This window comes from Amphibalanus amphitrite, unplaced genomic scaffold (assembly GCF_019059575.1).
Source record: "Amphibalanus amphitrite isolate SeventyFive unplaced genomic scaffold, NRLGWU_Aamphi_draft 000924F_arrow, whole genome shotgun sequence".
Classification (NCBI taxonomy): Eukaryota; Metazoa; Arthropoda; class Thecostraca; order Balanomorpha; family Balanidae; genus Amphibalanus; species Amphibalanus amphitrite.
Genome location: NW_024882418.1, coordinates 1033 through 14885, shown reverse-complemented (window position 1 = coordinate 14885; position 13853 = coordinate 1033). Strand labels below are relative to the sequence as shown.

The 13853-nt window shown below is 49.6% G+C and overlaps 1 protein-coding gene across 1 annotated transcript; it reads right to left on the bottom strand.

Moving 5' to 3' along the window:
• Positions 1-636: 636 nt before the first annotated feature.
• On the bottom strand, positions 637-11633 carry LOC122368110 (polyunsaturated fatty acid lipoxygenase ALOX15B-like). Its single transcript, XM_043341755.1, has 6 exons — positions 11526-11633; positions 10602-10734; positions 3864-3959; positions 2946-3253; positions 2377-2660; positions 637-2093 (listed from the first exon to the last, which is right to left on the bottom strand). Exons 1-6 carry the CDS (start codon positions 11618-11620, stop codon positions 1657-1659), a joined length of 1353 nt encoding a protein of 450 aa, XP_043197690.1. The 5' UTR covers positions 11621-11633; the 3' UTR covers positions 637-1656.
• Positions 11634-13853: the final 2220 nt, after the last annotated feature.

The following is a 13853-nucleotide window of genomic DNA, read 5'->3' as shown; positions in this document are numbered from 1 at the left end:
CATACTTGGAGCCAGCGTCCTTTTGAAAAAAAAAAACGAACTATAGTCAATTCGTTTTTATGCAGTGTTCCAGGGACAGATTTTTTACCGATGCCACTGGGACTTTTAAATCGCATGTTTTGAAGTATATATCATCTTTTTAAAGTCTTTTTACAAGCTCGTTTTTTTTTTAGATTCATCTTAACCCACATATTTTTTGTGCATTATATTTTTAGCTATATTTATCGTAATATTTACCTACTGTTTACTCTGCATTGTTTGCCCGTATGTCATTGTTTATCATGTATAGTGTTAGTTTGACTTCGCCTGTCAGTGGGGGTCCGCCCTGTTGGTGATCACTTGAATAAATAAATAAAATAAATAAATAAAAAAGTGCTGTGGTTTCGGTTACATGGTAAAGCTCAAAGCATTCATAGAGGAGAAAACCGGTGAGGCTGTAACGGAGATAAAAGAGCTCTTGTTGAAAGGATAAAGGCAATAGAGTAATCTTTGAGCTTTGCATTGGAAACGATTACGGTAACGGCACAACAGGCGAACTCGCTAGAAAAGGCATATAGGATACTTGGTATCACACTTTTCACGTCTAGGGTTTGTCCACCCTGGTGCTTTCACTAGTCGAGATCCGAAAATGCGTTATAGTATTTTAATTGTGTATTGTCCGATCGATACATAATACATACGCATAGCAGAAGCCTCTTGCACCAAAATACCTGGTTGGGTGGAATCGACAACATACATACATAGTACATGCCTACCAAGTAAACTTAAAAATTTCGCTCGATTGACTTTCTACATTGATTGTAGAAAGTCATTTCTACATACTCGATTGTAGTCGTTTTCATGGTGGTTTTCGAGTAGTTTTTTTTTTTTAGTTTGGAGTAATAGATAAAATTGCAATCTACCTAGGCATGTATTTTGGTCCAAAAGGCCTCAGATAAGCAGAAGATACAAGATATTTTCTTTCTATTGGTATATAATTGGTTAGCCACTTCTTCCTATAGGTAATAGCGTATTTTCACTACAGGAAGCTTGATCTAGATTAGACAACTACAATTAGGTACATCAGTGTCGCACAAGTGCAGTATGGAAAAAGATCATTGCAATACAACATTGTCAACAAAAACGATAGTTTTGACGGTTTTGCCCCTGAAGACCAAACCGTTGATCTCGGGTCAAATCTAACCCTTTTGCGAAACAGTTTCGAAGAGCTTTCGAATGGACTTATCTGCGATTTTTTTCTTCAAAATATGTATCATTTGTCATACTAAAAGTCGAAATAGCGTTCCCCTCAGTCAATGGCGTTCAACTTGATGCTCTAACAAGCGAGAGTTTAAGGCATTTAGAAAGGCACCGTGCTGCATAGCATTCTAGCTATGAGCCCTTTTGCGTGCAGGGCGCTAGGCACCTGCTTCGCTGCGCGGCTTTTACACGCTGATTTTTTTATGCTAGCAACTTTATTTCGCTCTGTGGTAAACAAGACGCAGTCACGCACTCACTTTGCCCCAGTGCTGCGCGCACGAGTCTGTCGCGCGCCCGCGCTCGAGCCGGTTAATCCAACAGTGGCAATCGCGACGGAACGACACAATTCACAGCGGTGTGTGGCGGCGGCCCGCGCCTCTCGACGGCCCAGGGGTGGGGGCCGTCTGGCGGCCACTTTTACACGCTGATGGCGTTAGGCACCACTGAGGGGCTCTGCCACTTGTACGGGAACTGGGCGGTGGCGTTGCGCCGGTCGATTTGGCGCGCCAGCTCGCGGAGTTCGCCGCGCAGCCGGTCGGCGGCGGCCGAGCCCACCGGGTCGTAGATGTAGCGCACCTCGAAGTCGCCCAGCGCGCGGGTGCCGCGGAAGCTAAGCAGCTTCGTGATGACCATGATCTCGCGCGTGGCGAAGCGGCCTGGCAGATAGTTGAGGAGGTCTCTGTCGCTGGGCACGGCGTCCTTGCTGCTCGGAACGGGACCGTACAGCACAGGCGGGTAGTTGGGCACGAAGCCGTACTCATCGAACTGGCCAAAGTTGGCAGCGGCGTGGCCCTGGCTGCATATGGAGACCAGCGCGGTGACCACTTCCACCACCTGGTCGACGCTGGTGAACCCTGGCGGGAAGAGAGGGCTCTGCCGGTCACCGGCACACAGTGAGCCCACCCCGCTCGTCTTACCACCAGCCGGGGACAGTGAGCCCACCCCGCGCGTCTTACCACCAGTCGGGGACAGTGAGCCCACCCCGCTCGTCTCACCACCAGCCGGGGACAGTGAGCCCACCCCGCTCGTCTTACCACCAGTCGGGGACAGTGAGATTACCCTGCTCGTCTTACCACCAGCCGGGGACAGTGAGCCCACCCCGCTCGTCTCACCACCAGCCGGGGACAGTGAGATTACCTTGCTCGCTGTCGCCGGCGACTCCACACATGCCCACGCCGCCGTGCTGGCGCGCCATCGTCAGCTCTTTGCGCCACTGCTGCAGCTCGTGGTCAGCCTGCAGGCTTCCGGGCTGGCTGTAGGCAGCCTCCAGCACAGCCCGCACGTAGCGCTCGATGATAGAGTAGAGAGCGCAGGCGTCGTCCCGATACGGATAGTAGGGCAGCACCGAGGGGTCGGCCACGCCTCTGGCCGCTACCTGACGCGGTATGACGCCGTCCCTGTCCAGCCTCCAGTCCTGCAGACTGGACGACACCCGTCAGCCGTCAGCAGCTGCCCGCCCATCCAACCCCGTGTCTCACTCACATCAGTGGCTAAGATATCCATGCGGTAGCTACACGTGTGACGAGAGCGTACCATCAAGCATCGAGAAACGTTATCGGCGCTATGATCATTACAAAACAGATCACCTAGAGGGTGATTTTATCCATGTGCACATCTACACACCATCTGAGGGCGCTCGCTCTGCAAAGCCTGCCATTCGGACCCTGCCTCGTTTGCCATCGAGCCTGCCCGCGGCAGCGACTCACCCTCGTTTGACGATCTCCTGCAGGCCAGAAGCGCGCACCGTCATCACGCGATCTACCCACTTTCCAGGAGCGATCAGGTCCTGCAGCGCCACCACGTTGATGGAAATGAGGAACAAAAAGTGTGGCGCCATCAGCCTGAAGAGTGGGTGCGACACGGAGAGGTGGCGGTGCGAGCAGATGACCACGCCCTCCATCATCAAGTGCGTGAAGCCCAGGTGCGTCAGCGACTCGTGGTGCTGCACCTCGGCGTTATTGAAGAACATCTTGGCCAGCAGCCACAAGTTCGGCGGGTCGCTCGGCAGGAACACCTGCCGGTTGGAGGTTTGGTGGGTCGTTCGCGGTGTATATTTTATAGTAGGCGAAAAATTGCATGTATGTATATTGTAGCTCGTTGTTGTCGTAGGTCAGTCGACTGTGTAGCTGAACCGCTCTGTTTGGGCCGCGCTGCATCGCGATCAGCGAGAAGATATCCCGAGGGATATTTCTGAGAGGGGTCTCAATAAGGTCTGGCAGTCGATCAGGACGGCTGTAGGTATCCTTTTTTTACTGGCATCATTTTTTAGTACTTACATGAAATTCTCTAGAACGAGCGTAATTATAACCCTAGATTTGCATCATGTCGAGTTACTTACCAGTCTTCTACCATGTTGATGGTTAGCAAAAGTTGTTTTATGCCTAAATTTACGCAATTATTTGTGCTTATTCATAGTGTGGGGCCCCGCGCGGCTACTTTAGTAGCAGCGAGTCAATTTTGAATCGGTTTCACAAACTGCACAATTAGAACAAAGATATCACAGTTTTGTAGCATAAGCGTGCCTGAGCCCCTGACACAATATGTATATGACTAATTCGTTGGTGATGTTTTGAAGCGTGCCAGATCGGTGTGGTCAGGTGTGGGCTCCTGACAGGTGGCCTCACCAGGTTGTCGCCGCCTTTATGCTGGAACAGCTGGATAGCCACCGGCAGCAGCTCGCTGTTCTTGTTCAGGTAAAAGAGCCCCATCGGCGCGCACAGCTGAAACATCGACACACAACCGCTTCAATGTCCCCTGGTAAAAGCAGCGGGGTACTTCGGATCACCACGCAGTGCATTTAGGTGGAGACAACAGCTTGGATGTGGTTGTATGCGTTGAAGCTGTTGTTTGCACTCACTTATTTGGTTATGCATAGACAATAAACATGCATGCTATATTTTTGCATCTAATAAATTGCTTTGCAGGACACCGAATAGCAAACCACATGACAAAACCGTGCACTATGGCGCAATTGACATACGTCTGCTGCATTTGAACGCACTATGTTCTAAGCTGATTGCTCTGTTTTGGAAACAAGTGCACTATTACTGAATGACATGCACTCGGCCGATTTAACAGTACACTAAGCTGAATTGTCGAAATCGGTAGCGCTATTACTGAACTGTGTGCACTATTTCTATATTTGGCCATAAAAAGTGTAGTGCGCATTATTCGTTGGGCGCTTTCAAGTTCGGCGTAATATTTTTCGGCTTTATTCAATCGAATTAGTGTTGAAAGGCGATAACAAACATTATGTAACACTCCTGATCTTTTTGAGCCAGGAACGAAGTTATGCAGCCGATTCAGAAGCCCCGAATGCCACGTGACCGCCACGTGACCGTGTCAACGAGTTCTTAGAGCGAGACTAAAGATAAGTTAATTCCTGAGGGGTGAAGTTACATTTGAGCAGCTCTGTGACAAAGTTTCACGGTACTCTTGACACACAGATAGGGGACTTTCAAAAATATTTTCCCAATCTAACAGCGAATTCACTTGAACATCGCCTAAATTGCTTTGCGGGACGTCGAATAGCACACCACATGACAAAACCGTGCACTATGGCGAAATTTACCTACAATCCACTGAAATTCAACACACTATCTTCTAAATTGATTGCACTGTTTTGGAAACGTGTGCACTATTACTGGTTTGTAAAGTCTCTTTTATCGAAAGAAAGGCGGTCTTGGATGCTGCGGGGGTACCTATACCCTACAAAAAATTCACTTAATTCCAAAAACTCATTGGATTTTGATTTATTGCGCACTGCTGTGCAGCTTATAACAAACTTTTCCTTATAAAAGTTTGGTTTTTGTTTTATCTAAAAAAAAAACTCAAATTCATGTCGACTTCGGGCGCTGTGGGGGGGGGGGGGGCATTTGCCTCAAATGCACCCCTCCCCCCCCCACCTGGGCTCAATCTTATAAACGCCGTGGAATGGATATGGCAGCACTGGCTGAAGTTCAGCTGCAGAAAACGACTATCAAATGTGTAACGCAGATGCGTTACATTTTTTTCATAGATGAAAGATCTTTCATGCTGAACTGCAAGCTGTGCCACAAGCTGAAACACGGCCATCTGCGAGCGCCGCACAGACACGGTCAGCCGGCTAAATCGGCTGTGATACCCTCTCTCCGTCCCAGCTGGCGTCCACACAGACGGCGCAGTAGGCTCTGACAAACAGGGGTCCTCTATAGATGACCACCCCACTTCATGAGAACCCGGATCTGAAGCCAACAAATAGCATACCGAAACGCGCCATTCTGCCAGCCTCGAGCCATTAATCAGTTTAGCCTTTGGAAAACAAGACTCTGTCCCACGCTCGGCACCCCGCCAGAGAACAAGGAGAGGGGAGTGCAGACCGGCCCTGATTTGAACCAAAACAAGAAAGGGGAGCGGAGACCGACCCGGGTTGTACGAAAACAGGATGAAATGGAACTCGGTCGCCAACGACAAAATATAGGACATCTGGCCGGACCTGACTTCAAAACAAGGGGAGCAGAGGGCCAGGCCCGCCACCTGGCGCCTCAGGCGCCGTGAGCGCCGGCGGCGAATTCCACCCGGTCGCTGCGTGAAAGGGTGCGACTGCCATGGCCGGAGGGGAACCGAACTTTGTCAGCAAATCACGAACTTTCGAGGGCGGAGCCGAGTGCAGCTTCTGAGAATGGAGGACGGAGATTGGACAAGGTGATGCTGCCCGGCCCTCTGAAGTATGACGTCATCAGAAGTATAAGTTGATGAAACGGAACTGAAAAGCTCTCGGACGACGCATTCCGCGCTCTCTGGCTCTCTCTCGGACGACGGATCCCACGCCGCTCTTCGCTCTCGGCTCACATCTGACACCGTGGACAGCCCACGAGAGACCAGCGGCAGGCATCACGGCGCCGGCGGCGGCTCCGGCCGCCTGGCCGGGCGCTGGACGGTCACGACCATCATGTCAGCGACTCCATCTCAAGTAAGGTCACGCGGTGAACACGGGTGCGCACCTAGTCCCTAAATCCTCCAAGTAACCCCCCCCCCCCCTTTCGTTACTGCTATGTGAGCCACATTATATTCCCCTTTTAGGTGTCGTCCGCAATATTTTAGGCCATTCAGCTTAGGTATTTAAATTTATTCTTGGGACTTTCAGTCTAGGTAGCTTAATTTCACAATTCGATTTCGATCAATTATGTAACTGTGCGCGTAGTGCGACACGCGTGCCGACGTGGGCCCTCTTCAGTCGTCTGGCGCCCCGTTGTGATTTAAGCGGACGGAGGGGATTATGCACCGTGGGGAGTCGGGAAAGGGACGGGCGACTGTGTACCGCACCGCGCGGCTTGTGGGGCTCAGTTGATGGGCGGCCTGGGCCCAGAATGTTTCCTTTAAATTTGACTTGTAAGGGAATTTAAGGTGTTGCGTCGGAGTATGTAAATAAATGGGACTTGTAAATATTGAAATACGAGTGTGAGTAGTGCTGAAGGGGCAGGGATCGGAGGATGGAGCATAAAAGGCCATATGCTAACCCACAGTCAGGAAAGAGGTCGTTTCCAAGGTGTCCGGCCAGAGTAATTTACAACGATCAGTTCTCTTTATCTGTTGAGTTTACACAGTGCACAAAGCGATTATACACAACACATGCAGGGCCTCCCTAGCCTAGCCGATACTGGAGCTTCTCCGGTTGACTCCTAAGTGCCCTTGCCAGTGGATTTCCTGGCACTCCATCCTCCCCAAATTATCCCACGGTCCAAACAATAGCGATTACACACAACACCCACAGGACCTCCCTAGCCTAGCCGATACTGGAGCTTCTCCGGTTGACTCCTAAGTGCCCTTGCCAGTGGATTTCCTGGCACTCCATCCTCCCCAAATTATCCCACGGTCCAACAATAGCGATTATACACAACACACACAGGACCTCCCTAGCCTAGCCGATACTGGAGCTTCTCCGGTTGACTCCTAAGTGCCCTTGCCAGTGGATTTCCTGGCACTCCATCCTCCCCAAATTATCCCACGGTCCAAACAATAGCGATTACACACAATACACACAGGACCTCCCTAGCCTAACCGATACTGGAGCTTCTCCGGTTGACTCCTAAGTGCCCTTGCCAGTGGATTTCCTGGCACTCCATCCTCCCCAAATTATCCCACGGTCCAAACAATAGCGATTACACACAACACATACAGGACCTCCCTAGCCTAACCGATACTGGAGCTTCTCCGGTTGACTCCTAAGTGCCCTTGCCAGTGGATTTCCTGGCACTCCATCCTCCCCAAATTATCCCACGGTCCAAATGATAGCGATTATACACAACACATACGGGACCTCCCTACCCCTAGCCCAACCGATACTGGAGCTTCTCCGGTTGACTCCCAAGTGCCCTCGCCAGCGGATTTCCTGGCGCTCTACCCTATCCAGCGGTCCGAATATAAGGAGCACACATAGACCTTGCCGCACACGAAATATTTGTAACTTTACCCCACATGGACACTGGGGACACTGCAAGGGACGGAACCGGGGAGATAGATGATGCACGTCACGCCCCTGTGCGTGGAAAGTCCACCGACGCGGCCATGGGTTAGGAGGGAGATAAGAAGCGAGTGAAATGGAATTGAAGACTGTACACGTAGAGGAATCGGATTTCCTGAATGAAGCTCAGCTCGGGTAGACCCCACTTAAATAGTAGGCCTCGCTTGGGTAAGCCCTGGATACGTGCAATAAGTCGCGAAGTGAAGAGAAAGGGTGAGAGCGAGTTGAGGATCGATTATTGAGGATGAGTGCATAGCCGACAAAGGCTAATCCGTTCGGTTGCCGGCGCGGGCCCCATAAAGCCGTGGCTATACGGAGACGATGCAGGCAGCCCGGAGGGACCTAGTGACCCCGCCCGGTTTTAAAAGATAGGTTAGGTCCGCTATCGGTCCATTGAGTGATCAGCGCAGGATGACATTCGATAAGTGACGTAGGTAGTTTCGGAGATGGTTAGGACCCCAGGCGTCCCAGCGAGGAGACGTATGCCGCCGGTTAAGTAATGTCCCGCGAAGAAACGTGTGATGCTGCAGGACGGGGGTGAACATTAAATACCAAAGCATGCGAGTCGGGTGATCGCGGTAAGTCGGTACTGGCCACCCCGCTGTCAGTCGATTTACTCCGGCCGTGCAGCGGTCATTTCGGTTAGGTCTGTGACGACAGCTTAACTACCAGCAACGGATAGATAGGGCTTCGGGCACCTATAACGCTGGTAGTCGTGGATTGTGTGAAGCCAACGGAGGCTTACCCGTTCGGTCGCCGGTGCTGTTCCAAAAGCCGTGGCTATACGGAGACGATGCAGGCAGCCCGGACGGACCTAGTTACCCAGCCCGGTTTCAAATTTTAGATAAGCCCATTGCGGGCCGTGGTACGCTTAGTTTTCGTTTTATTATAGGCAATTTGGCATAAACTGGTAGTCATGGATTCGTGTAAAGCCGACGAACGACTAACCCCTTTCGGTCGCCGGGGGCTGGCCCGAAAACCGCGGCTATACGGAGACGACGCAGGCAGCCCGGACGGACCTTAGTTACCCAGCCCCGGTCTCAAATTTCAAATAAGTCCCCCGCGGAAACCGGACTACACAGTGCCCTGTGAGCCGTAGTCTCGGAACCGCTGGCCGAAGACATTTATGTTTTTTTTTTGTGTAGGTAGTTCGACATGGTGATGGGACGGACCGCAATAAGTCACGTAACGCGAAGGTCGAGTGCCGAAATATGTGGTGGGTCGTATCTCTAATTGTGTAGCGTGAGCATTATGAAGCGTTTGTCTGATGTACGGAACATTGTGGTTATGAAGGGATAACGGTTAAATGACATTTAAGGCCAATGACTCGATAACGACTTTGCGCGCGCCCTAGCACCACCGGGGGAAGTTATAGGAAAAAGGGGAGGGACCGGAGATGGTCAACTCTGGTAAATTACGAGGTATAAGTGGACGAATGACATGGTTGTAAGGGGATGGATAAATGGACGAATGATTGATGCATATATCTGGTGGGAGATGACCCTCAAGCTAGGAAGGGCGCTGTTGTTTGAGAGTGGGACTTTTTGTTAAATAGAGTTGATTTTCTATACCAATATGATCGAGGGTAATTGATTAACATTTATCATTATCTCCCATTCCCTAACCCTGGCCTATGTGTTTCCGATGATTGATCGCCCCGAGGTAGAGTCTGAGTCGGAACGAGTTCGCGATGGGCTGGCATACAGAGAAGGGCTTCCATGGAGCGCGCCGACGGAGCTCTCATCTCACTACCGAAAGATACTGCCCGGTTAGCCCCGCGACGCCGCGAAACCCCGCTACAAATGCAAAATGGTTTTCACGCATTTCAGTTCATCGCGTAATTTGACGGTCTAAAGAATCATTTCGTTGACTCAGATTAATCTTTGTCAGCACTGGTATCACTGTGAATCTTACCAACTGCCGTAAATATAATAGTACGGCATATTATAAGATTGGACCCTGGATCCGCCAATGTACATATTTCTCACGAACGAAAACAAACCAATTCATTTTGATGTTCATGTAGCGTTCTGTTTTGCTGGGTGCTGACATCTACTTAGATACAGCTACACGATTACCAACTTGCATATAGTTTTCGGTTTTACCTATCATTTATTAACACACCTATCAGCAGCACAGTGTCTTGGGGTCATATATAACCAGTACCATCGGATTCGGCGTGAAAAATAAGCCATAAAACATGTGTCGCACGCCCATGTAGCAGAAAGTGAAAACCGTGACCTTTCATGACCTGACCTTACCTTGACCCGTACTTAGTATGACCCCTGTACGCACATGGTACACTCGGGGGCAGATTGATGTTCCACCACTCCCTACCCATCGGGCTCCCATGGCTCAGCACTGGCTGCTGCCAGTGGCAGCACTGGCAGCACTGGTACGGGCAGGCAGTGCTGAGCAGTGCTGAGGGCAGGCAACACTGGCAGCAGCCAGTGCTGAGCCATGGGATTGCCCGATGGGTAGGGAGTGGTGGAACATCAATCTGCCCCCGAGTGTACCTTCACTAGGCCTTTGGCGTCATTTTGGTGAGTTTTGAGCAGCAGCTATCGATTCAGCTGTCCGTAAGCCTAATCACGCAAAACCCCAGAATTTGAACTTTGACCTGATCTTGACCCGAAAGTTGACCTCAATCTTAAAACCTTAAGAGTGCTTTGGGAAGATCTTGTAGAGACCTTTCGAACGCCGCCTCGCGGGGCTCGATACGACCATTGGTAAGTATGGAGCATAAGTGTCGGGACACACGTCCACAAAGATCCGTCGATGAGTGAGTTTCCTAGCAACTAACCTGAGTTCCTGGGGCCGGCGGTACGCCTTCTACAATACCGAGGTCGACCCAACTAACCTGAGTTCCTGGGGCCGGCGGTACGCCTTCTACAATACCGAGGTCGACCAGGAAAAGCTTCTGGCTCTGAATGGCCTCCTCGATGGTGAGTGTCTCAAGGAACGGCCGCAGCATGGTGTCGTCCACGTTTAGACTGAAACAGACCGTGTGGGATGGCGATATAAAACGCTGAGAGAGTACCGCGGGATAGTAATACCACTTTTGGGAATACCGCGGGACTGGAACCACTGTTGGGGAATACCGCTGGACTGGGACCACTGTAAGGAAATACTGCTGGACAGCTATACCACTCATGTGTTGGAAACCTAGATCTCATTTTTATGACCGACTTCTCGTCATTGTAAATTGGATTGATTTGACCTTGTTTGACCTCCAAGTGACGTCACAGGTCAAATATCAAGGTCATCAACATCCTATCTTGTGCATCTCGATGAGCTCTTCCGAATGCCGTTTGAATTTTCCCGATCCGGCTATTGGTTGCGGAGACATACGACGGGGGCCTTTTGCCCCCCCCCCTCTCCCCCCCAACAGGACGTGGAACCTACCAGACCTCAACGGCGCGCGGGTTAACTACTGGGCCGATCACGCTGAAACTTGGCATGTTGGTAGGCACCCACCGGGCAATGTATTTCCATATGTCACGGTCGGAGTGCTACTGCGCACGTGTAGGGGTTGCTTCCACATCTCAAGAACGGCTGGGCCGATTGCGCTCAACTTTGGTTTGACGTCGGTTAGTAGGGTGTCTCGCACAATTCAGTAGGAAGTGTCCTCTCCGTCTCGCCATTCCGCACGTGCAGGGCTCACTCAAGTCGCAGCAAAAGGTGTCTCGGTGGTGGGATGAGATCCCGGGTCCGTTTTTGTTTTCATCATCCACATTGCAGACCTTTGGTTAGGATCGCGGCCGTCACCCCGTCTAGTACTTACTTGTCGGGTATTTTGGTGCAGAGTTTGATCAGCACCGGATTCACTCCCTGGAGACGCTGGATGCCGAACCACTTGTCGCTCTTCCAGTGCAGCATGCCCTGTGAGCAAACAAACAAAAAAACAAAAAAAACATGGTTTTATACCAAAATTGTTGTAGGCGAGCAATGGTAAATTTGCGCATTATTGTATTTTAACTAAAAAAATACAATAAAAAGGCCACTCGAAAAAAAGAAATAAAAAGGCCACTCGAAAAGGCCCTCGCCAGGCGAGGGCCTTTTCAATAACACGGACGGCGAGAGGGGTATACAGGGTTTTTCAATAACCCTGTAAATTTGGCGAGTTGGTACGACCCCTCCCCCTCCCTCCCTGGCGATTGGCTCCTATGGCACTTAGAAACGCCAAAGTTACAGGGTAGGTGGTTCCATAGGAGATCACGCCCCCGTGAAAATTTGGTGACTAAGTAAATACTTAGGGGGGTTGTGGCCTGTGTGTGAGTGGGGGGATATAAGTGCAAACATTTCTCTAAAACATGTCAAAAGTCTTTCGCTTCTAACTTTTTACCTAGTAAAGATAGAACAAAAATAAAAGCATCAGTGAGCTCAGGACGTCCGTGCGCATCGAAAGATATACGGGGTGTTGCAGATAAATTGGAACAAATTTAAACTCCTCTAAAACTGTTATGTTTTGAGTGACTAAGACAATTTCTTGACATACTTACAGGTTAACCCGCGCCCCGCTGGGCTATTCAGCCATACGCGCCCTGCTGGGGGGGGGGGGGGGCAGATTCTGCCCCCCCTGTCTAACTTCCGAACCGATGGTCGTAGAAAGACGGGGAAAACGGCAATCGAAAGCTCTCAACAAGGCGGATCTTAAGAGCCCAAATTTTTTTGCTTAAGTAGGTCAGAGGTCAGGTCAAGGTCAGGTCAAGGGCACAAAATGCAAGTTTCTACAGTATCGGCCTTGCACCGTAGTTGCCGAAGAATGGACTGAGACTGATTGCCCAAAACGTGTTCTTAGACTACCAAGACAATATCCGTTGCACACAATGTCATTCAAAGGTCAAGGTCAAGGTCAGGTCAGGTCAGGTCAGGTCAGGTCACCAAAAACAAAATATAGAAAAGGGCATGTGCGACACATGTTTTATGGGTCATTTTACTCATGGAATTCAATAGGCACACCCAATAAGTGATATGGACCACCTCTGGATGAATTTCAGGTCGAGGTCAGGTCAAGGTCAGGTCAAGTGAGGTCAAATTTTGAAGTTGGTTGTTAAGGCCTAAAAAGGTGTCTATCCGATGCAGTTTTTCACGGCGAATCGAATGGTGCTATTTTTGTTTCCGTACGAGGTCTAGAACTTCCAAAAAAAATCATTTTTCAAAAAAATTGTGTGTCGTGACGTCATAAAATTTTGAATAACTCCCACATTTTTGAACCGATTCTTCTAAAAATTGGTATGTAGGTGCACATAGACCATGTCTTTGACATATATTCCGGTTTTTTCGATAAACTCAAAATTTTGGATTTTATAAATATTTTTTCCAAAAAAGTCAGTTTTTTGGAAAAATTTTGGCCAAAATCCAAAATTTTCAAAAAACCGAGATAGCCATTTGATAGACAAAGTAGAATCACGTATAACCTTTTTATTACGTCTTGATTCCTTGAAAAATGAAGATGTTAGCGGCGTTTGAAATTTTGCCGTTTTTGAGGCGAAAATGGCGAACATGACGTCACGAAAACGTCAATTTCTCAAAAATTTTCCGACGGATTTCGCTCAAATTTTCAGGGAACGTGTCAAATTGATGTATGATAAGGTACTGAAGGTTTGACGTCGCTGGCGTAACGTGTTTAGAAGTTATTGGCGAAAAACGGGAGGGGCAGATTCTGCCCCCCCCCCCCCAGCGGGGCGCGGGTTAATGAATACTTTTCATGTTTATGTAAGTTGCGTGGTGATTTTGAGTCGGCTGGTCACAGAACGTGGGTTCAAGCAGACCGGCTATCATTTTTTTTTACCGCGCTGACACGCATGCAAAGTTTTCTTTATGCCTCATCAAATGTCTAAAAGTAGTGTGTATCGAACAGATATAAGCCTTGGAGGAAGAAGGATATTGACTCATCATCTTGCACTGACACCGGCTGCTCCCTTGGTTTCCAAGGGGGTTTAAAGGGACCCTCCCACCTTCAAAAAGTTTATGAATTGGCATGAAAGTGATGTCGCTCGGTTCAGAAACGCGAAAACGAATATCTACCAAATTTCACCGAAAAATATTCACCGGTTTTCAAGATATTAGACTTCTACTTTTGTTTACTTTTTGGGATCTCCGCTGTTCC

Coding starts and splice junctions, on each gene's coding strand:
- LOC122368110 (XM_043341755.1), bottom strand. CDS start 11,620: ATGCTGCACTGGAAGAGCGACAAGTGGTTCGGCATCCAGCGTCTCCAG. Junction 3,960..10,601: donor CGCCGGCCCCAGGAACTCAG/GTTAGTTGGGTC, acceptor TCGATGTTTCAG/CTGTGCGCGCCGATGGGGCT. Junction 2,094..2,376: donor CGCCGGCGACAGCGAGCAAG/GTAATCTCACTG, acceptor TCTTCCCGCCAG/GGTTCACCAGCGTCGACCAG.